The sequence below is a fragment of the Leishmania donovani genome, chromosome 27 (genome assembly GCF_000227135.1).
Source record: "Leishmania donovani BPK282A1 complete genome, chromosome 27".
Taxonomy (NCBI): Eukaryota; Euglenozoa; class Kinetoplastea; order Trypanosomatida; family Trypanosomatidae; genus Leishmania; species Leishmania donovani.
Window position 1 is genome coordinate 561,272 of NC_018254.1, and position 24,576 is coordinate 585,847.

Below are 24,576 nucleotides of genomic sequence, written 5' to 3' on the forward strand. Positions count from 1 at the left end.
TTTCCTTGTTTTTTTTTTCTTCGTTTCCCGTTGCCCTTGTCGGTTTCTGTATTACAGTTCTCGTAGCCAAAGTGGAGAAGGCCGGGAGGGGAAGGAAGAGGGGGCGGTGGGGGGTGGGGCATGCAATGCATCCAACTTGCTTGCCCCCACTTTCAGTGGTACAGTGAGTCAGCCCATCCTTTGGCAGCCTTTCCTGTTGGCATCCTTGGCTAGTGTGCTGCCACCGATGGCCTCCACGCACGTACGCTAACGGATGGTGTGTGTACGTGCGTGTGCGCAAGCGATGGGCGGCCCATGCTGGCCAACACGAGAACCCCACCCTTCCCTGTGTGCCTTCCCACTCAGACGCAAACAAGCAAAGCATACACAACAACCGCACGAAGCGATCATCGCCGCATCGGTCGTCTCTGTGAATCGAATGCATCTCTGCGAGGATCCTCTCCTGCGGCGAGAACTTTGCCCTCACCTCTATCCCTCAAATGTGACGTGAATGCGGACGGGCCGTGCGAGTGCGCGCGCAACAGCTCTGTTGCCTCGCGTCACGACAAGGGAAGTGTGTGCTGTGCGTGGCGGGGAGGGGGAGGGGGAGTTTGGAGCCGCTGCTCCGCTCCTTGCCAAGTGAGACGGACTCATGCCACCGGTGCCTTCACGAAGCAGCGCGCCCACTTCCATCACCCACGGCACGTTTTCTTCTATCTCGGGCGACGGTGCGTGTACGCTTTTCGTTTTCTCTTCGGTAGCGATCTGTTTTCTTGCGCGAATTCGGTGTGCCGCGCACACGCCCTTACATGCAGATACAGTGCAGCTTTCACGCCGGTGTGCTACGCGTATCATCAAGGAGACATGCCCGCACGTAAGCAAGAGTCGGAAGCGGTCAAGGCACTCTTCCACTACCCGTGCCACAGTTTCATTGTGCGGTCTGCTCTGGAAGGGCACATGGGACAGGTGACGGTTCGTGGCAGCAGCGCCGCGGCAACGCTGAGAGCCCGCATCACCGTCGGCGTGTTCACTGTCCTCGCCGGTGCCCCCGACGCGGAACTTGTCAGCGGCATCACAACCTCCCTTGTCGTTCCCGTCCAGCCTGAATGGATTCCGCTCATTGAAGCGCATTCGCCTGCCCTGAAGCCTTATATTCGCTACCCCATGGTCACCGCGACAGGGTCATTCGACGTGAGGCGTCTGCAACAGTATGCGGCGGCGTGCCCTGCCGCCTACGTCATCGAGCCCATCACGGAGGCGCTAGCGGAGCGCACGCGGAAGATGAAGTGGTCCTTCGACCTCTGCGGCAACTTCCGCGACGCCGCCGACTTCGCGGCGCGGGGAATCGGCTTCGTCGCTCTGGAGAGGGCAACCGGCAACATTGCAGCCGGTGCGTCCAGCTTTGCCATCTGCGACGGAGGTGTTGAGGTGGAGGTGGACACGGCGGAATCACATCAACGTCGCGGCTTGGCGCTGGCGTGCTCTGCTCGGCTCATCTTAGAGTGCCTGAAGCGTGGCCTATATCCAAACTGGGATGCGCACGTGCCGCACTCGGCGCACCTGGCAGAGAAGCTCGGCTACACGCGGGGCACACCGTACAAGGCCTACGTTGAGGAGCTCCCAACATGAAGATTCACTCTCCCATTGGCGCGTCTTTGCGTGCTGCGGGTAGGCCCTGCACTGCTCACCGCTTGTACGGCCCTGACTACCTTACGCATGTGCCCCGGGAAAAGGCTGGAGGGGGGAAGTGGGCTATCTGAGAACAGCAGCGGCCGCGGCGGCCGCTCACGTGCGGTGCCTTCGTCCCTTGTCACGTTTCCTTTTCTCCCGTTCTCTCCACATCATTCCTGCTCCCTTCGTGCGAGCTTGCGGTCTTGTGCGCGCAAACGAAACGGGCATTCGCGAATAAAGCAGCGCATGCGGCGAGCACTGCCACGTTCACACACACACACACACACACACACACACACACAGGTCTGTCCCCGAAAGCGGCGTTGACAAGATTATAACAGCACTTCAGAAAACCGAAGCACCTTTACGAAGACACCGAAACGGCCCAGAGGACAAACTCCGTGGAGGAGATACCCTTTCCTCTCTGGCGCGCTTTGGCTGTCGAGGCCCCCTCCCTCATCAACCCCACGCTCCCGGGGCTGCCGACTCCCGACATTGACTCGCACCCGCCCTTTCGCAGGAAGCAGACGCGACCGCATTGCTTTGCCTGTCTCGTCCCCGCCAGCATGTCGCATACCCGTTCTCTTTCTCCTCGTCTTCGTCCTGCCATGAGCGCTTCCCGGAGAGAGCATGTGCAGCGCGGACGGGCGTGCTACTTGTGTATGTATACCTCTCCCTCGTACTTTTCACGCATCCTTCCTCACTTTCCTCGCTCCTCCCTTCACTTATCCTCTTTTCCCGCGTCGCTGCGGCTGCCCCGCCCTTCGCCCGTGAAACTCCAAGCGGCAGCCGACGTGCACGTCGCTACTCTCTCGTTTCCCTTTCCTCTCCCACCCACGCGCTGAGGGGCAGCTCGCTTTCATCTGTTGTACTCCATATACAAACATACACTATATATATATATATATATATGCGCTGCTTGCGCGAGCCGCAACAAGAAAATGGCGGTCCCTCATGGCATGCTGATTTCTCGCAACGACATCACCCCAGACAGTCTAGTGGACTTGCCGGGAGATCGTAAGATTGTGGAGCAGATCTCCAACACGATGGCTAACTCCTCCCTGTTTAAGATGGAGAAGGAGGACCACACACTGGCGAACCTGCTGCGCATGAAGCTGCACGAGTCGCCATTTGTGCAGATTGCGGGCTACCGAGTACCGCATCCAACAAAGCATAACGTGGAGCTGCGCGTGCAAACGGCGTCGAACGGGACGGACGCGCCAGTCCCTGCCCCGAAAAAGGCGCTGCAAGACGCGATCGACGGCTGCTTGAAGGATTTAGAGGTGTTTGAGGAGCAGCTGCGGCGCGAGGCACAGCTGAAGGGTCTCGAGGCGTCCCCATCATGAGCAGATGGGAATAAAAGAGTAAACGTGTGCCCCGGGGACAGGATCGCTGCGAGGTGTGGATACACGCTCATGTCTGTCAGCGTGCGCTGGCCCCTCGACATCCGGACCATCCGTCGGCGTCTTTTTCTATGTTGACTGCGTGTATAGGGAAGTGGTTTGCAGATGCGCTCGCGCCATCAACGCTTCTGTGTCTTGTCAAACGTGTGGTTTGTGATGCGGCTCGATCTTTGCTGGGCCACAGGTATGCGTGTCTGTGCCCACCTGTGTGTGGGCCTAGTTTTCCGTTAGCCTCCTCTCCCTCTCCCGGCGCGCGGGCTTTCCCTTCTAAAGCTGCGTGAAGAGATCGGCTTGTAGAGAGGGCCGCACCAGCTGCCACGCATGCGCATCTGCCACAACGTACAAACAAGCAGAGGATATACTGGTAATAGCTCACCGTCGCCTTTTTCTTCGAAGTGGCAGCACAGCGTCTGAGAAGCTCGTGTGCTTCGTTCAGCGCGTGCTTCCGATGCTTTCTCAGCGACTGATCGGAAGCCACGGAGCCCTCTTGTCTGTTTTTCACCTCCGTGGTGGGTGCCACATGGTGGTTTGCTCGCCTCCATCTGTCTCGCTGCCGTATGTTTTGTTTGCTTGTTTTGGTTCGCTGCTGGCACTTCGTCTTCCTTCCTCGCTCGTTGGCTTGCTTTTTCTCTGTCGTTGGCGAAGAAATGACCATCTCGTCGTGCGGGGTGGGACAGCAGAGGCGCAAACACAAAGCGGATCAGCGACAGACGCAAGTCCCTCCCCCAAACAGCAACTGCGACTCTTCGCTGCGTTCACACATGCACCCCTCGCCATCAGGGTTCTTTCCTTCCTCATCAACGCCCTTCAACTCCAGGGCAAAGAGAGAGGAGCGCGGCAGACATCTCTTCCTGATGGCGACGAGTGCACTATTCTCGTGATCTTGTTCTTTCTTCGGCGCCTCTCCGATACCCGCTTCCCTTCGATGGGGTTGCGCTGTGCAGGGCTGCATCGGTGCTGCTACTCCGTCAGCGTCGTCGAAGCGCCCGCCAGGCCCGCTTTCCCCAGCTTCTCTGTCTCTACACTGAATCCCTCCATGCCTGTCTTTCTCTGTGAATTCTGACGAGGAAAGAAGGCGATGTTGATACGAGGCGCCGCTCCGTGCTAACCGTTCAGCGATCATGAATGTTGCGGCTGTGCGTGCGTTCATGCGGCCGGATTGGTGCCGCTGTGCGAGCTGGGGGAACTGCTGCGCGCGTGCCCGCGCAGTCTGCCCGCCCCACAGAGCCCGGCGACCGTGTCGGAGGAAGGTGCCGCAGCACTCGGGGCGGCCGACATGATTCCGCGCTGTAGCTGCTGCAGCCGCGTGGCCGGCTGCGTCCTCTCCGTGATGGGTGAGGAAGAGAGTCTGACGAGGAGACGGCTCATGCTGTGGCCGCGGAGGGACAGATGGCCGGCGTCTGGCTGGACTGCTCACTGTGGCTCTGCGTGCTGTGCAACGTTGGTGGAGTGGCGGACTGGAGAGCGTCGCTTTCCCCGGGACCCATGCCTAAAGGGCTGCTGCCCCCAGCCATGTTTGCCGCCGCTCTCTGGGAGCGCCGAGGGTGAGGTGGACAAGCGGTGCTAGTGTGCCGCAGCGAGCACAGCACTGCGCACCAGGCCGTTCGCGACGACCGCCGCGGTGTACGGCCTGTGCGCCGACGCCACCTTGCACGAATGGCGGGGGGGGGGGGCTGCGCGCATAAAGCAGGCGACAGAGTACGCCGCCATGACGGGCACGCGATGGGGCAGCGGCCCCGCCGATCGCGTAGGTGTGGCAGCGCACAGTTCGGTGCGCTGCGGCTTTTGAGACGCCTTTTCTTGTCTGCTGGGGCTACGGCTGCCCTTTATGGGGGCAGCACGTCTGCCATCGCTGCTTTGAGCACCGACTATCCACACAGCCGTGCAGTCAATGCGGAGTTTCATGGCTGCATGTCTCCCTTGCCGCACCTGGTCCACGACACGTTGCACAGAACCCGGCGAGACCCCCGCGGACAGGCCTAGCCGCGATCCCGGATACCAAGCGCGACGGCGCACAACTGGTGACACGGGGAGGTGAGACAGTAAGCTCGAAGGGCGGGTGGCTCCGTGCTCTCATCTGTGGACACAAGCACAAGCGTGTACGCGAATTAGTGCTCCTGGATACAAAAAAAAAGCCGAAGACGCTCTCAATGCCGAACCGTTATGGCCCTCCGTGTAACTCTCTCTCTCTGCACTTCCTCCCTCTCCTCTCTCCCCCCTCTCGTGAAGGCGAAGGAACAGACGTATTGATGCATTCTTTACATCTGAAGTAACGCACGTGTTGCCACCTCCCTCCCCCTCCCCTGCGCCTCTGTTTGTTCTTTCGGCTGCGTTTTGTGTGTGTGTGTGTGTCTTCTTTCTCTGGGGTGCTGCACCCACCCCTCCCCTCCCCCATACCCGCAGCGCTGCCGTGCACGCACCAGCCCACTACCCAGCACACGCAGCGCTGCCTTCATTCCGTTTTTCCTTCGTTGCTCGTTTGGTGCCTGCAATCATTTCTTTAGCGGCTCCAGTAGCGACACGCCACGGCAGCTCAGAGGCTTGTGGAAGCCGTTTCGCGCAGCCATGCACCCCGAGTCCACCGCCTTCCGCACGCCATCTTCGGGTGTAGCCACGGAGGACACAACAATTATACCCTCGTACTCAAAGGCAGAGTCGACAGATGGTGCGCCTCCGGTCGCCCCGCCAGCCGCACTCGCAGACCCACAGCTAGCGACTTTATCAGCCCAAAGTGTGAACGCATCTTTTGCACTCACATGCCGCAGCAGCTCCATGCTTGCCTCCCAGGCGCAGCTATCCAGATCGCACGGTCCGGCATCGATATCTCGCCCTCACTCCGACGTCGGCCTCGACGGTGAGCCAGCGGCGCCTTTCGAGGTGCCGCACTTCTCGACTGTCTCTCTCCTCATTGTGTGGATGCTGGACTGCGCTGTGGGGCTCTTCTCGCTTGTCCTGTCTGACGTGTACGTGAACCAGTACCCAGAGTTTCCGCTCATGTTCTTTCTGGCTCTTGGCTCGCACTTGAACGTCCTAGCTGGCTTCTTTGTATATCTGCTCGGCCGCGAGAAGTACGGCCACAAGGTGTATCGGTTCTATCAGCCTTTTGCCGGCGGTGTGCAGTTTGTCACGCTGCAGTGCTTTGGAGTCACGTGCGTGTCGTCCTCGCTGCTGCTGACGGCGGCGTACGCGCTTCTCTTTGAGCCCTCAGTGAATCATTCGCACGGCTTCATGAGCACGATTGGCGTACTGGCGCTGTTTGGCAACATTCTTCTCTTGCTCTCGCTGCGGAGTTTCACCTTCCACGACTGCGCCAAGGCCTCGGAGCCGGGATCGACTACCGCGTCATCGGGCACCGGCTCAGCCTTCCTGGCGGACAAAGGCCTCTCCGCATTCCTGCGGTATCTGCGCCGCCGCCCCAATGCAGAGAGCGCGCTGGAGGTGGCATTGCTGACGGCACAGAGCGCGTTCAGCATGGTGGCGATCCGCTTTCCACGGCTGCAAGAGGTTATCTTCCGCGTGAACCTTGCGATCACACTGGCCTGTGGGACGTTGAGTCTGTGCTTCGTTGGCTATCGGCGCTCTCTCGGCTTCATCAGCTTCCGCTTGCGGATGCATCGCACCTTTGACACCGTTCTTCTGTGGCTGTCGCGGTTTCTGTACGTCGCCGCAGCGTTTGCGAACGTGCTGTTGCTCATGGACGCCGGTGTGCACACAGTAACGCCGTTGTCTGTGCTAGCCGTGCAGGGACTGAGCGTCGTGAGTTGCGTGGCGCTGCTGATGTTTCTGCGCACGATGCGCTATGAGGCTCTGGCGAATACGCCGAACGTTCCAAGCAGTGTGTTCGAGCTCGGTGGCGTGGTGGCGGTGGCGACGGCGTTTCTGCTAGCATGCCTGAACGTGAGCATCTTTTTTTATGTACAGAACTACCCCGACGGCCTCGACGAGGCGGTGGAGGGGACAAGCTGGACGTACCAGGGGGTGCTGGTGCTTGTGTCGCAGCTGGCTCAGCTCGTCTCTCTGCTACCAACGCCCATGGTATACGTGTCGGGCGTGATTATGCATGACGATCACTTTCGCATGCTGGCCAGAAACCGCTCAGTCGAAACGCTACCGGTGTTGCTGCTGCAGGCCCTGAGCTATCTGCTTTACGTCGCCGCCATCATCAGTTTCACGCTCTTTCTGTCCAGCAGTGCTCCTGCCATCGCCCCGCTGGAGGCGGTGCTGTCAACGCTCAGCGTTTTCTGCATGACGTGTGCCGTACGACTGTGCAGCTCCTTGACGTACAAATTGCGCGCCTTTCTCGCTGCCGTGGTGGAGGAGCCCCCGTCGGAGCCGACCACGGTGGGGAAAAAGCCGGCTACCAAGGCGGTCGTAAGCCTTGACTCAGTGCTCCCTGTACACACCGAGCCGTCACCCGGCCTTCGCAGCAGGATGGCGGAGGAGCTGGCCAACACAGCTTACATCATGAACGGTGAGATGATATTCAGCTACCTTCTGTGCCTAACGAACTTGCTGCTGCGGCTCCTTGTTGACATTTCTTTGCATCATGTTTGGGGCGAGGTGGAGCTGCCACACGCGCGCCTCATCATGATCGCCAACGCCTGCTTCATCGCGTGCGTGCCGCTGGCGCACTACTCGGGCAGAGACAAAGGCGTGCAGGTTTTTCACCCCTTCACCGGCAGCGGCAGTTTTGTGGCGCTGCAGGTGCTTGGCTGGATGATCTACGCGATTTGCGTCATCATCATCATCCTCGGTACCATTGTCTCCAGCAACTCCAACAGCGTTCCCGCCGAGTGGCACGCTCTTATAGCGGAGGGCCCTGTGATGTACACCCTGTTCGGCGTCCTGGAGCTGATTCCGGTCGTCCTCATCACGCTGTCCATCGCGATCGAGGCCCGCTACACCATGGCGACGGCACTGCAGCAGCGCTTGGCGAAGGAGTCGTTCCTGGAGCTGCGCCGCTTCATGCGCGAGGAGTTAGCAGACAAGTCGGACGAGGAGAAGGCCGTTGCCCAGGTCGCGTTCCGAACGCTCATGACGGCAGCGCTGCACAGCTTTGACATTCCGTGCACCGACGGCCTCCTCCGCATATATAAGGACCCAGCGGCAGCGCGACGTACCGGGAGAGGCTCCCGCGCGCAGAACAGCTGCAGCACCGGCAGTGACGATGACGACGGCAGCGCCGAAGAAAACGAAAGCAGAGAAAGCTCTGACTGGAGTTGCAGTGGCGAGGACTTGACGATTCGCCGCCGGCGCCAAGAGGGCGCACGTGTGCTTGTGTTTCTGCTCTGCTGCGCGTCAGCTGCCTTCTTCGTGATAGCGGCGTTCATGGCCAAGGTAATGGTTTTGTCGTTGGCGTTCGCTGTGACTGCGATGCTCATATGCACGATTTCGTGCATCGGCTTACATGCTGGGTATGGGATGGTCCTCCACGGTGAGCCGAGCGTGTATGTGCCATTTATGCCGTTCCGCGGTGGGTCACAGTTTGTTGTTCGGCAGATGGCAGGATGGTGCTGCTACGCAGGCGCGTTCCTGGTGACGCTAATCACGTCGATCGAGTCCGCGGAGGTGTCCGCCACGGCGATGCTGATTGCCGCGTTGCTGTCGGTGACGAGTCAGGTTTTCATCTTCAGCTCTGTCCCTCTGTTTTCCCACCGGCGCGGCCAGCCGACGTTCCTGGAGGTGAACGGCGAGGGCATCGTCGCCCTGTTCACCTTTTCAGGCGCGATGGCGTTTGGACGAGTTTACACTCCCCTTGTGGCCTTCTTTGGGCGCGACACACAGCACTACCTCCATTACGGCGACGAGAGCTCCGCCTCCCGCAGAACACGCGTGCCATTTGTGCTGGCAGTGATGAGCCTCTCACTAGCGGTGCCGTGTACGCTCATCGCCCTGAGTCGAACGAAGCTGCAATGGGAGCGTGTCATGCACACGGGCACCGCAGCGGAGGCGGTATCCAAGCAAAGCCCCTCGTCCACGAGGAGGGAGCGTCATCGCACAATGTTGGCGAAAGGGATTTCGAACCTGATAGAGGTACTTGCCATCGTGCTGGCCACCTTTGCCCCACTGTCGATTGGGTTCTTGATATTTTACTTTTTCACGCAGTACACGCCGCGTCTGGTGCAGGTGATGGAAGCCTACCTGCCGGTCTGCTTCGTTCTCACCGCGCTGACACTGGTGCTGTCTGTGGTGCCGTATGTGGTGGACGTCGGCGTGCCGCTGTTCGTGGTGACGGTGCGTGTGACGGTTGTGACGTGGATGCTATACTGCATGCCCCTGCTCGCTGGGGGTCTCCTGCTCCTCCCGGCGCTGATTGCGCCGCGGCACAGCACCCTCTTCCTTGCGTGCGGCGCGTTTGTCATGCTGATGGCGGGCAACTTCAAGAAGGTGCGGCTTGCGATGAAGCTTGCGGTGTACGCTGTGATCGGCTACCTGACGTACCAGAGGTGCATGCTGCACGCCGTGGGCGGCCCGTCGTGGGGGATGGCGCGCGCGCTTGGCGTGCACGTCGTGGACTGCGCGGTGCTCGGCGCGTGGCTGTGGTACCTCCCGCTGTACTCGGGCAAGCCGTACCACACAGGGTCGCAGCGCAGCCTGCGCTTCACGGAGTTCGCGCGCAACTACCTGTTTGCCGACGCGGTGAAGTACTTCAACTTCCGCGTGATTGTGGACGACCCCGCCGTGCAGATGCGGGACGACACGTCGCAATACCTGTTCTCCTTCCATCCCCACGGCGTGTTCCCCGGCACGGCACTGTTTGCGTCTCTGACGGCGGAGTGGGCCCTCAAGGTCGGCGTCAACGCGCAGCGCTATGTGTCGACGCATGTCGCGAGCGTTGTTTTCAACGCGCCACTGCTGCGAGACTTCAACCTGCGTCTCGGTGCGCTGTCAGTGAGCCGGCGCTCTGTGGAGGCGAGCCTCAAGCGCGGCAACAGCGTCCTTATCGTGACGGGTGGCCAGGCGGAGATGCTGCGCACGCAGGTAAGCTCGGAGAGGATGATCCTGATCACGCAGCACACGGGCTTTATACGGCTGGCTATCGCATCACGGGTGCCGCTGGTGCCGCTGCTGTGCTTTGCGGAGAACAACGTGTTGGGGATGCTGCAGTTTCCGCGCATCCAGCGCCTCTCGCTCAAGCTCCTGGGCTTTCCGTTCCCGGTGATTCCCCTTGGCCGATTCGGTCTGCCTCTGCCGTTCCGCACGCCGCTGACGCTTGTGGTGGGGCCGCCGCTTGCTATTCCCGAGGGTGCGGACGAGAACAACCCCGATGACATGCGGCGCGTGTCGGAGGCGTACTTCCAGTCGCTGAAGGACCTGTTCTACCGCCGCCGCGCGGAGGCCGGCTACCCTGGCATGGAGCTCGTACTGCTGAACGAGAAGGAGGAGGCGCGGAAGCGCAGGCAGGCCCGCGAGGCCGCGGCGTCCACGGCGAAGAAGGCAGCGTAGATGGTCTGTTGCTGCTTGCTGTGCGTGTGTGTGCTTGCTGCCCTCCCCCTTCCTCCGCTGCGCGTGGGCGATCTCATCTGCTTCGTGGCGGCAGCTGCTGGCGCGTCGCTGACTCTTCACGGATTGGCTGCACTCTGCGTCGTGGCATTGCATCTGGAGGCATGCGGGTGTTCGCAGCGCCTCGCTCCCATCTTTCGCCCTCTCCGCACCCCTTCCCGTTTTCCCTCTTCCGATATCCGCGAACGCAGTGGTGGCGGTGGTGGGGTTAGCGGAGGAGGGCGTCGCGGATTCGCATCGACGCAGGCGCCGACTCGGCGAAGGGCTGCGGAGTGCGGAGGGATGAGGGGGCGTGGGCGGGGGCAGCCAAACAGGGTCGCGGGAGACGTGGCAGCTGTTCTCCCTCCCTGTTGCCTCCCTCCCTCTTCGGCCTTCCTTACGCAACCGCAGCGATGCTCAGGACCACTGCCGCTGTGCTCCCGTCCTGTATAGGTGGTCCTCTCTTTGTTTAGTGCGATCTGTGCGCGACGCCTGCCGTCCCCCAGTGATGCTCCTCCACGGACCTTGCTGCTTGTGTGAGGACGTGTGTTGTGTTACTGTTGCCGCTGGGATTCGCAGTGATGGCGGGATCGCGTACAACTGTTCGGCTGCTGCTGTCCGCTGCTGTGGCCTGGCGTGTTTCTCACGAATGCTCGCGTTGGGTGCAGGCTCGCTGTGCGCCCTCGCCTCTCTGCGTCTTTGCTTTCCTCCCTGACGCGTTCTTCGGTATAAAAGCGCGTTACCGCGACAAGAACTAAAGAGCAGAGTCTTGTGAGAGGGTGATAGGCGCGCCATGCACTACACCCTCTTCACCGCCCCCTCCCCCTTCTGCCCTCTCCTCGCACCGTCACGCGCGCCCGCATTCCCTGTCCACCCCCCCCCTCTTCCCGTCCTCCGCTGCGGCAGGCGTTCCCCTGTCTGGTGCTGCACGCGAAGACCACGCTCCGCAGTCAAGGTGGCAGAGGGCGGCGGCGCGCATGCGTGGAATCTTTGGTGCACTCCATCTGCGGGCCGCTGTCGAACCTCCATCGTCCCCTCTCTCTCTCGCCCTCCCCCGTCGCCCGTGCCGCGCGTGCGTCTCCTCGAGGTGTGCCGGCTTGCCGGGTCCATCATCCCACCTGCCCACTCTCTGTGCCTCGCTTCCCCCTGTGTTTCTCTCTCACCCCGCAGCGACTGGCGGTGAAACGCTTGGTTTTGGCAGCACGCACGGCGGGGCTTTGCGCGATGCTGCGTCGTGTGCCCCTGCGTCTTGCACGCCGCAAGCACGGGCAGACGGCGTGGTCGCCGAACAACACGAGCAGCGGCGCTGCGCCGACGAACGGGATCACCGCGCAGGAGGCTCTGCAGATCGCGTACCGGCCGATGCCGCCGGCGAACACGGTGGAGTACGAGGAGGACTTCGGGCCGAATATGATGATCCACCGCGAATTTGTGTCGTCGAGGCACCGTACGCGCATGGCCTCGGACATCTCTGCGCTGGCGTACAGCGACGTGGAGCTTGCGCGGGCGCGCCAGCAGCTCGCGGGCGTGATGAACCGCGAGCGGCGCGGCGCGCTTGTTGGGAGTGGCGGCGAGGCTGGCGACCGCGTGCTGTTCAACTCGGACGTGGACGAGACGACGCGGGAGGTGAAGAGCGCGCGCTTCCTGTTCAACGAGCAGCGCATGCGGTTCTGCGACCGCTTCCAGACGTTCTTCCGCGAGCGCATTGAGCGGCGGGCCGCTGGCGGCGCCGGCGAGGACGATCACCCCTACTTCTCGCTGATGGAGGCGTGCGCTGTGCTGCACGGGTGCGATACGGTCGACGCGCGCGAGGTGTACTACCGCCGCTTCCTGGGGCTGGACCTGGACACGCTGGAGGCGGAGGAGGCTGCCGTGCGTGCGCGCGCAACGGATGCGGCGGAGGTGGGCGCGCGGCTGACGCGGGGGGAGGCTGGTGCTGGAGGTGGCGCTCTCGCGGCTGCTGCAGCTGGCGGTGCCGGCGGCGCGGGGAGCGCGACGGACGTAGTGCAGGACATCATTGACGCGCTTCCGCCGCTGTTTCCGCGGCCCGCGGCTGCGGAGGTGGGGGAGGCCGGCGAGGCTGTCGCCGATGCGCCGCCAGCGCATGCCTGGGCTGTGGGTGCCGGAGAGCTGCCTCCTGCGACGGCGGCGGCACCCGCGCACCTTGCCGAGGACGCCGCGCCGCTGTACAAGGCGTACCTTGCGCATGCGCGCGGCGAGAGCCCCGTGGGCTCGTACGACGTGACGACGCTGGGCGCGCACGCGGCGCACGCGGAGCGGCGGCGGTGGCGCTCGCTGATGGACAAGATCGCTGCGGAAGACTACCACGAGCTGACTGCTGCCGAGCTGGAGGACGCGCACGTGCTGAACGGGCAGCTGCACACGGTGAAGTTCTTTGACCTGAAGGTCGGGGACACGGTGCGCGAGATCGTGCAGTTGCTGGAGCGGGAGACGGGGTCGAGCGCGTCCGGCGACCGTGACGTGCCGGTGGAGATGTCGCCGACGCACCCCGAGCGGCGCGTGTGAGGCTGTGCGGCTGCCGCTCTGCCTCTCTCCGGTTCCTCTCTCGCGCCGTGGCTCTCCCACCGAGGGAGACGTGCCTGCCGGGTGCAGATCAGTCGCGACGGTGCGCCTACTCCCTCCTCCTCCTCCGCTGGCTTGTGACACAGCCCATCACAGGCCATCCACTCCTGCCCGCTCTCCCTCTTTCTTTACGTGCGCGTGGGCTGTAACGGCGCCCTCGGGTCTAGGCAGGGAGGTGCCACACCGAACGCAAACACACAAGGTAGATGGATACCTCGCGGCGCCCCTGTGCACCGCTCTGTATGCCGGCTGCACGCGACCAGCTCAACCGACACGAGCCCTCGATGCAGCGGCTCCCACCTGCCGCTGACCACTCTTTCTCGAGCGCCTGTACTTCTCTGCCTTCTCTCTCCCCCCGCTGTTGCCTGCTCTGCGCCGCTGCCCCCCCCGTTTCGCCTGCACAGACATGCACGCACGCAGGGCTCCTTCCACACACTAGCTCACTGTGGCGACGCAACCGCCCCGCTAACACATTCACGCGCGCTCTTTCCTCCCCGTCCCCGCCCCACCCTTCCACCGTTTCCATTGGGCGAGCACCGCACTGCACTCTCTGACCGCCTCCTCCACACTGCTCACAGGGCGACGTGTCTGAGGCGCATCCCCCACCTCCTCTCTCGCCCTCTTCCCGCTCACTGACGACTGACTGCAGACGGCATTGGCTGCGCCGGCACGATGACGCAGAGCACCCACTGCCCGGACACGCAGATGGACCGCGTGAGCGAGGGCGGCGCGTCCTTCAGCGATGACGCGGTGATGGTGAACAATGTGGGTGAGGCGCAGCTGAAAGACATGGTGGACCGCCCGATCATGCTGGACACGGACGAGCTGGTGTACGCGACGCGGTATCGGCCGCGCAGCTGGCTAACTACTCTGCTGAGCAAGGCTGTGCCGCACGGTGGGACGCTGTCGAACGCGTACAATCTCGGCGCCGTGACGCTGGGCTCCGGCGTGATTGCGCTGCCGTCCACGTTCCAGGCGACGGGTGTGGCCACGTCGGTCATCGTGCTGATCGCGATCACGATGAGCACTGTGTACTCGGTGTACATCATGATGCAGGCCGCGGACAAGACGGGTCGGCGGCTGTACTCGTACGAGGCGCTGGCGCGCGGGCTGCTTGGGCGCGGGTGGGACTACCTTGCTGCGTTCCACTTGTGGATGTTCTGCTTTGGGTCGTGCGTGTCGTACGTCATCTCGACAGGCGACCTGCTGTCGCGCGCGACGGACGACCCGTCTGTGAACAGCTTCGTGCGGTCGGTGTGGGGCAACCGCGTGCTTGTGATCATTATCTGGTCGTGCGTGATGCTGCCGCTGTCGATCCCGAAGGAGATCAACTCGCTGCGCTACTTCTCGGTTGTTGGGGTGTCGTGCATGATGAACTTTGTGGCTGTCATCGTGATCCACTCTGCGATGAACGGGTTCAAGAACGGGCGGCCGATCCACCAGCCGCATATGTTCAAGACGGGCAACAACGCGATTGTGGGGTTCTCGAGCATCCTGTTCGCGTTCCTCGCACAGACGAACGTGTTCGAGGTGGCGCGCGAGACGCCGAACCCGACGCCCGGGCGGATCTCGAAGGACCTAGCGATCAGCCAGGTGGTCTGCTGTGCGCTGTACGTGCTCGCGGGCGTGTTCGGGTACCTGGAGTTTGGCGAGCAGATCACGGACTCGATTCTGCTGTACTACAACGTGCGCAGCGACGTGCTTGTTGCGATCGCGTACGTTGGGATCGGCGTGAAGATGTGCGTTGGGTTTGCGATCTGCATGCAGCCGTCGCGCGACGCGGTGTACTACTGCCTCGGCTGGCACTTCTCGATGTTCAAGGACATCCGGACGGTGCCGTTCTGGCTGAACGCTGTGATCTGCACTGGGCTCTCCGTGTTTGCGCTTGTGCTGGGGCTGTTCATCCCGAACGTGAACGTCGTGTTTGGGCTTGTGGGCAGCTTCTGCGGCGGGTTCCTGGGGTTCATCTATCCAGCTCTGTACGTCATGTACGCTGGCAACTGGGGCCTGCGGCAGGTGGGCTGGCTCCACTACGTCTCGACGTACTTGCTGCTGATCGCCGGCGTGGTTGCTGTTGTTTTCGGCACGGTTGCCTCTATCTACGGCGAGGTCCACTGAGCAGCGGCGAGGCAGCCGCGCTTGTCTGCGTTGTTCGCTGCGTGTTTGCTTCACATGTGTGGAAGAGGTGGAGGATAGTGTGGAGGAGGGGTAAAGGCGCCGGTGGAGTGGTTTTTGGGTGCGGCCACCGAGCGCGCGGCGCCTATGGGCGTTCTCCGCACGCCTCGCCACCCGCTTCTCTCCCTCTTTCCCTCTCCACATCTCCCTCTGCGTGCGTGCCTTTCTTCACCTTCCTTTGCCTTCGGTCTCTCTCTCTTGGCGACACTGCTGTTGGCAATGCAGTGCCCATCTGCGCCTGAGCGTCTTGCACTGCATGTATTCTGACTGAGTAACGATCAATGTAACTTTCCGGGTCTGCCGCTTCCGCTGTGTATGTGTGTCTGTGCGGCGGTGGTGCGAAAGGGAGAGCCGAAACAAAAGGAAAAGATGGTGGATGGTATGGACAACGGCGAGTAAAACCATCACGGCCGTGTGGCGGAAAGAGTGGCAGAACGGCGGTCAGGCGTCGCATGATCAGAGGAACGAGTCGCCGCGCTTTTTGTTTTTCGAAGAAGGGAATCTCCATCGGACAGGAACGCTGCGTTAACTGGGAATGTACCGAAGAAACGGAAACGAAAAACGTGAGACATGTCCAGCAAGCAAAGAAAAAAAATTGGACACGACGAGCAGGAGCGCTGAAGGGCGCGACTCGCGGCATCGACTTTTTCGTTTTATGTTGTCCATGCCGTGGTTCTCCTCGCTTTCTCTCCCTCTAGTGCTCTAGCGCAAGGAAGTCTTCCGTTGATCTGTCAGGGATATGTTTCTTCCTTTTGGGGGGTGGGAAGAGGAGGAGAGGGCTGCGTTTATGTCTGTGTGTGAAGCATGCGAAAGCCACCGCCTTTATCTTCCCCGCTCGCTCACAAGATAAAACGGGAAAGCGAAACGAATAAAAACGGGCATTCCCTTGAACGGGGACGAGGGGGGGCGCGAACCTGTCACGCCGTCTGCCAGGGAGAAGAAGCGAGAGCGCAACAACCACAAAAAGACGAATATGCCAAGGAAGAGTAGTGGGGGAGCGCACCCGTGCAGCATGCTCTTGAAGGGGATACGGAAGCATGTTAGCTCTCTCTGTTTTATTCTTGTTTTTTTTCTTCTAATGTGTTAGTTCTTAAACTCAAGCTTCATCGCTGTATCGCTACGTCTGTGCCCGCTTGTGTTCCGCTGACTGATGATACCGTTTTTCATCGACTTCTTTTTTATGCTTTTATTTAATTTCTCTCTGGGTCAGTGGTGCTTTTATTTTTTTCATGGATAGGTCTCTTCGGTACCCACCCACCCACCCCCTGCTGCTGTGCGGTGCTCATCTATACGCACAAGCAGCACCCGCCGCCGCAGCAGCAGCAGAAAAAAAATCGTTGCCCACGACGTATCTCTTCAAGGAAGCATTCTTTGAACAAAGAATCATCCCCCCTCCCTGCCCCAAACACCAAAAAAAAAGAGAGGAAGTACGGCCCTCACCCCACGCAGCATGCACACGACCACGCAGTCCCCCGGTCGTCTATTATTTGCATGGGCAAATATCCTTCTTTTAGCCGACTTTGCATTCCAAATCCACCGCTTTCCCCGTGTTGAGGTGCGATGTATTTATGCATGTGTATACACACATATACATGTGTGTATACACATACTTTCCTCTGCCCCGCTTCGCATCTCTTTTCCCTTCTTCCAGCACGTGTGCGAGTTGCGTGGTGGGGTGAGGAAGAGGGCCGGAGGACGAAACGAAAAAAAAACACGAAAATGTGATAGCGCACCGGGACACACGTGTGTACACACCAGCGCCTCTTTCTCGATCGATACCTGCGGAGCACCTCATTTGTGTGTGCGTATGGTGTTGCGCATCTCCCTCCCTTGAATCAAATGATTGCTTGGTGAGATCATCTGGTATGGCGCATTACCTTTACTATTATTATTTCGGTTGTGTGCTTTCCGCCTCTTCTTTGCTCTCGTTCCCGTAACTCTGCGTGCGTGTTGTGTACGTATGCGTGCGCCAGTATATGTATATGCGCGGCCATTTTGTGCCTAGTATTATTCTTGTCGTCTGTTTTTTTTTTCTTTTCCGCTTCCCCTCCTCTGTCTTTCTCGTTCCCGTTTCCATTATTTTTGTCTTGTATTGAATGCTTGCCCCTCCCCCTTTTTTTGTGGACAATGTATCGCAGTACTGTTATGCTGGCCGCCGACGCGAAAGAAACGAGGGAGAATGCTACTTTTTGATTTTATTGTCTTCCTGATGTTCCTCTTGCACTCCTCTTTGGCCTTGCACACCTGCTGTAAATGAAAACCACGGCTTGGTCGCCTGCTATCTTTTTGCCACCCTTTTGCGCCTCCTCGCCACGGTGATGCCAGTTTTTTTTTTTTCGCCCTCGGTTTATGCGCCTGTTCGTGCGTGCGGCGGAGCAGGGCAAGGCACTAGAAAAGGGCGCGCGTACGGCACGAAACTGTATATCTTTCCCCGCGGAGGTGAGGTGGGGTGAAAGGAGCATGGTTGAAAAGTGGCTAGTTGAGCCGTTGAGTCACCACACACGCGAAGTACCCCGCTAGTGGCTTTATCGACTAGACTGAAGGGGGAGGGGGAGGCTTTATGCTCATGGCAATGCTGTGTGTGTGTACGTGTCAAAGCCTTTTCAAGGTCTTCTCTCCCCTCCCCCTCCCCTCCCTCCTCCTTTTTTTCTCCGCTGTTGACTTCTTTGTTTTACGTATTCTTTTTTTTTTAATGGACGCTTCTCCTCTCTTCTCCGTCGTGCTTCTGTGTCGTTTCGTTATTTCCTCCTCCGTATCGTCTGCACGTCCGTTGAGCGGGGCAGTGAAGCCGCGAAGCTAAAGAGACATATCGGTGGGATGTTGCTGACACCAGCCCGCGTTTGGCAACCCTCTACGCGCCCTCTTCGTACTATTATTTCCGGCATATCCGCTGGTGATGGCGGGTGGCGTTCCTCTTGCGCTCTTTGTGGCCGTGCTTAGTAACGGGTTCTGCTCGAAGAGGCCGCTGGAAAACGTTGGAAACAAAACCCGTCTAGTGTCCTTTAGGCTGCATTGTGTAGAAAGCACAAGGTGCAGACACTTAGACATGCGCACGCTAGCGCCTTTCTCTGTCGCTCGCGAAGAGACAAGACACACACACACACACACAGGTAAAAAGCGGAGACCAGAAGGCAGAGAAAGCCCGAGGGCGTCGTGCTTGAGGTTCTTACGCCGGAAGAAGCACAATCATGGAGAGTGCACCACCGTCTCCTGCTGCGGCGAAAAAGAAAAGGGGGAGGGAATAAGAACGGAAGTGAAATACGGGAAGCAAAAAAAACGAGAAGGAAGCCATACAGCAACAAAAAAGGGCAACGTTGACTTCATGGATCATTAGCCACCCCTCATTCACTGTATCCATCTAAGCTTCTTCTCTTGTTTGGCGTGGGGGTGGGCTTCGAATTTCTTCCCTTTTCATTTTATCTTCTTCCCCCTCCCTCCCTCCCTCCTCCCCTCACTCACCATTTTGTGTGCTTGTTTCCCCTTCCTCGCATTCCGTGTATTTCAGCCCTCCTCCCTCCCCCACTAACATCTTCTCTGTTTCCCTGTTCGACGTCACGGTTTTCCTCTTCTGCCCCCCCCCCTTCCTTTCCTCCTTCCTCGTCCTTCTCGTTCCCCACCCCTCCCCCCGCTCTCGTGCGGACCAGGAGGGGGAGGGGTGAGGGACACAACGAAGCGCAAAGAAGCTAGACATGAATAGGGGCAAGGCCACCGTGAACGGAGGCGATCTGCATAGGGCTGCGCACACAGATCCGTTTTTATGTGCATGTGCGCGCCCGGTGACCGCCTGCCAAGTGCGTTGATGTTATCTGGCATGTCCGGTTTCGTGTGGGCTGCAGAGCACAACGGGGTAGGGTATCCATGTTCGATGACGAGAGTGCATCTTAACCGAAGGTTGTTGCACAGAAGCCTGGAGCTTCTCAACTCATTCGCTTATCAGGAGATCGGATCCGAACCCTTCTGCTCCTGGCCCCTGACCCTTCTGCGCTTCCTCTCTCTTGCGCTGTATGCTCGCGCATGAGGATACTTTGTCGGTGTTGCCCTCAAACTGTAGATCACACCACTACTCCGCTCCGACCTCCTCTTCTGTCTTTTCTTCGTATTCCACGGCACTTGCTCACATGCACCTGACTCTCCCTCCCCCTCCCCTCTTACCAACCCTCTTACGCAACCCAAACTGCAACACCACGGTACGCCTAAACTCGAACAAAACGCAGCTCGCACGCGACAAGCGCACGCAACAAGGCTGCGTGCACATCTTTTCGTCCTTTTACTGTCCTATGGCACATATCTGCGAAGACCTCCCTTAGGCAATACGCCCCTTCTCCCTCTCTCTCTTCGATCGACCGTGAAAGGCTGAAGCAAGCGGAAGACAGAGACGCATATACACGAGAAAGAACGTCTGTCGCTCCCCGGCGTCGACGAGAAGAGCACCCCCTCCCTCCACCTTCGTTGTTCTCCTCTGCGTCTTTAGCATTCTTTTTGCCCGCCTCCCCCCCCCTGCCCCGTCCTCACACTGCCAAGATGTTTCCCGGTATGCAAGGCCCTCAGACGCTGCCGGATCAGGAGGCGTACCCGATGTTCTGGCGCAATCTTAACCGCTTCATAGCCATCACGACGGCCACCGTAGCGGTCGCTGTCGCCGTGCGCTACTGCGAGCAGCGCACGCACTCGATGCTGGTGTCGAGCCTGTGAGACGTGTTAAACCGAAAAACGGCTAATAATTCTCTTTCGGCATCAGCACGGTCTCGCGCCGTGTGACTCAGGCCTCGTGTGCCTTTTTTTCACCGGTGCAGGGTGCCCATTCAGCGGTCGCTCAGGCGGGTCCACGGTTTCGCTTGTCGGGTCGACTTCTGCGCCCCGCCTCTCTCGATTTTGTAAACCACACTCCCCCCTCCCCCTCCCACCGCCACCACCGCTGTCTCGTCCTCAGGGAAGTTTTACACGGCGTTTCTTCTCTCTTGTTCGGGAGAAGTGGGTGTAGGGAGGGTTTGCGATGCCGGCGCAGCGTGTGTGTGCGCGCGTGTGTGTCTGTTTCTCTTCAAGTCCCTCACTCTGTGCAGGACTTTGTGCGTGATTCGCCTCTGAAAAGAAGTTCGCGAGAGACGTCCTTCCATGATAACAGCCGTAAATGGAGGTAAAGCGCGTGCGGCCAAAGCACACAGCCGCGCAGCGGACTGACGCTCGCGGACACACGTCAGTCAAGTAGTGCGCGTACTCGCCAAACGAGGGTTTGCTCCGTCGCCTCGCGAACGCCACGCCGCCGCCCCTCGGGACTTGGTGATATCGCTGCACGAGCACTGTGCACGCTGAAGCGGTTCGAGAGAGGATCGTCGAAACGGCGATACGAGGCGAAAGCGGGAAACGATCGAGCCCGGCTGTTTTAGTACATCTCTTGCTTGCATCTAGCGCGAAACGAGTCTCTGTTGTCCGCTCTCGTCTTTTAGTTGCCGGGGCAGACTGCAGTCCGGCCACTGTTTTGCCCATCCTCCTCATCCTCCTCGCAATGCTCACTCTCTCGTCTTCGCTTCTTTCGCTCCCTACTGCTGTTGTGTCGGCGGCATGGGCTCACTCCAACCTCATCATCCCCCCTCCCTCCCGTGATGCGGGTTGCGTTGTTTTGCCTTTCCTTGCACTCATTATCTTTCGAAGCACAGGCGCGGGATTGCTTTAGTCACAGAACAGGCGGTCCTTTGCCAGTTTTCTTTTTGCGTGGCGCGCCCCCTTCGTCTCTCCCACACAATGGCCGCGTCCGCTTGTTCTTCTGCAGTTCATCTGGACAACTTCCGGCTGCTTGCAGCTGGAAATGATACAGCCAGTGCAGCCCAGTCATCGGCGCCTCTGACTGCGCCGCTTTCCTTCTCTCTTACCTTCCATTTCCAGCGTTATGATGGGGCCGACTTTGAGTCTCTCATCACCTCGTTGGGCGTCTCCGTCGACTTTGTGGCGGATGTGGCGTCGGAGAAAACGACGCTGATCTTGCTACCGCTCACCCCTGTTAGTGGCTCGTGGGCACGACCGGACTCCACCACGGCAAACGGCGCCTTTTTGATGGCGGCCAGCGCGTCGGACTCAGCGACGTCCTCCTCTGATCATGAAGCAGGCGCTCCACTGGATGGCGCTGCTGGAGCCGTGCCAGGTGTGATGTATCAGCTGAGGGTGCACTTGAGCGATTTTCGCGCCTTGGAAGAGGTGCCGTTGAAGCATCTACTGCAGGTCAGTATGATGCGTGTCCGGCTGGCACATCTCGGCACCGGTGATGGCGTCGCGAACAGCGACTTGAGTGACCCACGCACAGAGGAATGCTCGGTGGCGGCCTGGAATGTGATTTGGCGGGTGCGGCGCAACCCACAAAACGAGCAAGAGCTGATACGCACGGTGCTGGACCCGCTCGCGTAGCGGGGGCAAACCACGGAAGCCACTCTCCACCGCGTGGGTGATAATTTTCAGGGGTGTTCGCAGGTGCGGTGATGACTGTGAACGTTTAGGAATGGCGATGAAGAGTGTAGGCCCACCACAACCACCACGGTTTTGCAAACATACACACACGCACACCAAGAAAGGAAAACAGAAAGAGCAGCCGTCAGCGTTCGTCAGAGGCAAGCATGCGCGTCAGGTGATTGGCGGTTTCCCTTCCTCTTCCACCACCGTGTCCATCGTACACAAAGTGCCACACCCGATGGTACGCCGGCGCACGTCTTTCGAATACTTTCAAGCCAGGCCATCTTCTGTTTTAGCATGAACACCAGCTCCCACTGACGTTCCCTCCGCTTGTTCTGTCACGGCCCTTCGCTTCTTTTTTTTTTTCACGCGTGTCCTCTTCCGCAATGGATGCGACGCCCTCCTCGTGTGGTGATGATAACACTTGCTGCACTTGGCTCATTCCAACCCTGTCCGCACCCTTCCCTCCTCCTCCCACCTTCATTGTGCACAAGGTCACTAAGAAGAGCACTTGAATCTTGTCGAGCGAAATCGCTCTTTTTCTCTCGATCACGTTTCGCTGAGATCCGCTCCTTCCCCTCACCCCCTTATACGCCCACCACATCCGCAGCAACACCATGTTCCTCGGTGGTTTCGTGCCGCGCCGCTTCGCGCAGTTCAACCGCGATCCGTGGTGGATGTTTTTCATCTTCGCGATCGGAGCCTGGGCTGGCGAGTACCCGGCTATGCAGATCAAGTACAACGCCCGCGACTTGGTGCTAGACCCCCACCGCTACGTGTGGTCACACCTGGACGATCACCACTAACGCAGACAAGCAGTTCCTGACCACTCGCACGCTTTCCCTCTTTCAGCCCTATAGCACGTTTCTTTCTCCGTTATGGCAACTGCCATGGTCATGACCTGGACTGCATGAAAAGGGGCGCGGAGGAGTCGAAGATGATGGCGACGTGGTGGGACACCAAGAGAGACATGACAGACACCCACATATGCGTACTCTGGCGTGACGATATTGTTCAGACCCCCAACCCACCCACACAAACACACGCACATACGTACCCTCAAGCGGGTTCTCATGATAGCAGTAGTTAGTAGTCCCTCTTCTTACCTCCTCCCCCCACCCCTCCCATTTTCTCTCGTAAAGTAAACGGACAACAACGAAAATGGAATAAAAAGTGCCGGAAAGGGCCTTCGAGGGCAAATACATTGCAGTGACACACTGGCACCACCGTGCGCAGACAAGGGCGGGGGCGCACACGGCGGGCTACGAAAGGCACGCGCAAGCCTCGCTGCAGCGCCCTAGTCGTGTGCGTGTGTGTGTATGTGTGCCTTCGCGGGAGATCGACGTGGCCTCGCGTCTTCCACACTCTGCTTGCGCTGACTCGGCCTCCCAACCGCCACCTCGTGCTTCACCTTTTTCGTTCATGAGTCTTGGCTGATGAGCACAGAGAACGGAATGGGCGAAGGCGCTGGGAGTGGCAAAGCAGTGTGAAGAGTTGCCAGCGGCTCTGCTTGTGGCCTTTTTTTTGCCGTAAGGCGGCCCTCGACGTTATCTGAAGTGAACGCTGTGGAAGGGGAAAGGTGGCAAGAGGACCTTTTCCGCCCCCGCCCGGCCTGTACACCAGTTTCTGTTCGCAACTCTCTCCCCACTGTACGATTCTGCGTCCAGTGCCACGCGGGTCGCTTGCTCGATCTTACCCTCGGATCTCCCTCCCACCCCACTCGCTTCCTCTGCCGCTCTGGCATTTTTCTTCCCTTTGCTGCTGTGGTTGTTTGCGCGCCCCCTCCCTCTTTCTCGTGTTGCGGCATACACCCCACGCCCTTTTCTCGTGTGGTTCTCCCTCGCCTGCCACCCGCTTCCCAACACCCTTCATTCACAACCGCCGCCACCACCACGACGACAAACCACATTACCCTCGCGCACGTACACACACTCGTACGTGGCACACAAAACAACAACCCCTTTGATGCGTCACGGCACCCTCTCCCGCGCACACAATTTCATAGATTTCTCTCTCTGCCATTTCGTTACCTACTCTCTTTCTCTCCACCACCACTGCTACCTACTGCACTCCTCCTCCTCGCTTTTCCTATACCCCTTCCATCCCCCCACAATACCCATTCCACCGTATTCACAAATGGCCGCTTCTCCGCATGCTGCTATGAAGAAGGCGGCGAAGAAGGCCGGCTCGAAGAAGGCGATGCCCAAGGCCTCTGCGCCGAAGAAGTCTAAGAAGGCTGCACCGAAGAAGAAGTCGAAGAGCTCCAGCTCGACGAAGCGCGGCACGAAGAGGGCCGCTGCGAAGAAGTAGAATGCAAATGCTGAGGCCGACACACATCGCTGTTAGAGATCGTTCCAGCGTTTTTTTTTTGTGGTTGGCTGCGGTCGCCTCTCCTCCAACCCCGTGTCGCTCACGCGTATGGGCAAGATAGGCAATGGCTTCTGCGCACACAATCATCATACGCATACGCTTGGAACGCTGACGTGTTTCATTCCGCCTTCTGTGTTGGTGCACTCCCCTCCTGCATCTTCTCGCTCCATTTTTTTTGTTGTTTGTTTTCTTCGTTTTTCTCCCCGTCAAATTCATAGAGATTTGTTTATCTGCCCTCCATCTCTCCTCCCTTCTCCATCTCCATGATTTTATGTCATGTCGGTTTCTTTGATTGGTTTCCTCGTCCTTCGCTTACGGTGTACGTTTTTGCCTGACCAGAAGTCATTTGTGTACCACTTCTCTGTTCTTGTACATGGGGCATGTTTCTCTCTCTCTCCTGTTTTCGTTTTTCTTTTCCTTCTCACCCACCTATCCCCCTCCCTTACCTTGTCTCGGTTAAGGAAGGCGTGTGCGT

The 24,576-nt window shown here is 59.4% G+C and overlaps 7 protein-coding genes across 8 annotated transcripts; all 7 read left to right on the top strand.

Annotated features, from left to right (window-relative positions):
- Nucleotides 1–294: 294 nt before the first annotated feature.
- Nucleotides 295–1,608, top strand: LDBPK_271440 (hypothetical protein, unknown function; the record flags this gene model as incomplete). The annotated part of the gene is made up of 1 exon (XM_003861949.1): nucleotides 295–1,608. The coding sequence occupies one exon, from the start codon at nucleotides 295–297 to the stop codon at nucleotides 1,606–1,608; it is 1,314 nt and encodes a 437-aa protein (XP_003861997.1).
- A 983-nt stretch (nucleotides 1,609–2,591) lies between these two features.
- LDBPK_271450 (DNA-directed RNA polymerase II-like protein) lies at nucleotides 2,592–2,996 on the top strand (the record flags this gene model as incomplete). Its single annotated transcript, XM_003861950.1, has 1 exon — nucleotides 2,592–2,996. One exon carries the CDS (start codon nucleotides 2,592–2,594, stop codon nucleotides 2,994–2,996), a length of 405 nt encoding a protein of 134 aa, XP_003861998.1.
- Nucleotides 2,997–5,825: 2,829 nt separating this feature from the next.
- On the top strand, nucleotides 5,826–10,499 carry LDBPK_271460 (diacylglycerol acyltransferase, putative; the record flags this gene model as incomplete). 2 transcript variants are annotated; one of them, XM_024473472.1, is made up of 1 exon in its annotated part: nucleotides 5,826–10,499. In XM_024473472.1, the coding sequence occupies one exon, from the start codon at nucleotides 5,826–5,828 to the stop codon at nucleotides 10,497–10,499; it is 4,674 nt and encodes a 1,557-aa protein (XP_024329243.1). Both variants share the same exon structure in this region, with proteins under 2 accessions (XP_024329243.1, XP_003861999.1).
- A 1,260-nt stretch (nucleotides 10,500–11,759) lies between these two features.
- On the top strand, nucleotides 11,760–13,061 carry LDBPK_271490 (hypothetical protein, conserved; the record flags this gene model as incomplete). The annotated part of the gene is made up of 1 exon (XM_003861953.1): nucleotides 11,760–13,061. The coding sequence occupies one exon, from the start codon at nucleotides 11,760–11,762 to the stop codon at nucleotides 13,059–13,061; it is 1,302 nt and encodes a 433-aa protein (XP_003862001.1).
- A 729-nt stretch (nucleotides 13,062–13,790) lies between these two features.
- On the top strand, nucleotides 13,791–15,236 carry LDBPK_271500 (amino acid transporter, putative; the record flags this gene model as incomplete). Its single annotated transcript, XM_003861954.1, has 1 exon — nucleotides 13,791–15,236. The coding sequence occupies one exon, from the start codon at nucleotides 13,791–13,793 to the stop codon at nucleotides 15,234–15,236; it is 1,446 nt and encodes a 481-aa protein (XP_003862002.1).
- Nucleotides 15,237–21,032: 5,796 nt separating this feature from the next.
- On the top strand, nucleotides 21,033–21,689 carry LDBPK_271510 (hypothetical protein, conserved; the record flags this gene model as incomplete). Its single annotated transcript, XM_003861955.1, has 1 exon — nucleotides 21,033–21,689. One exon carries the CDS (start codon nucleotides 21,033–21,035, stop codon nucleotides 21,687–21,689), a length of 657 nt encoding a protein of 218 aa, XP_003862003.1.
- Nucleotides 21,690–23,867: 2,178 nt separating this feature from the next.
- On the top strand, nucleotides 23,868–24,041 carry LDBPK_271511 (ghistone H1 like; the record flags this gene model as incomplete). Its single annotated transcript, XM_003861956.1, has 1 exon — nucleotides 23,868–24,041. The coding sequence occupies one exon, from the start codon at nucleotides 23,868–23,870 to the stop codon at nucleotides 24,039–24,041; it is 174 nt and encodes a 57-aa protein (XP_003862004.1).
- Nucleotides 24,042–24,576: the final 535 nt, after the last annotated feature.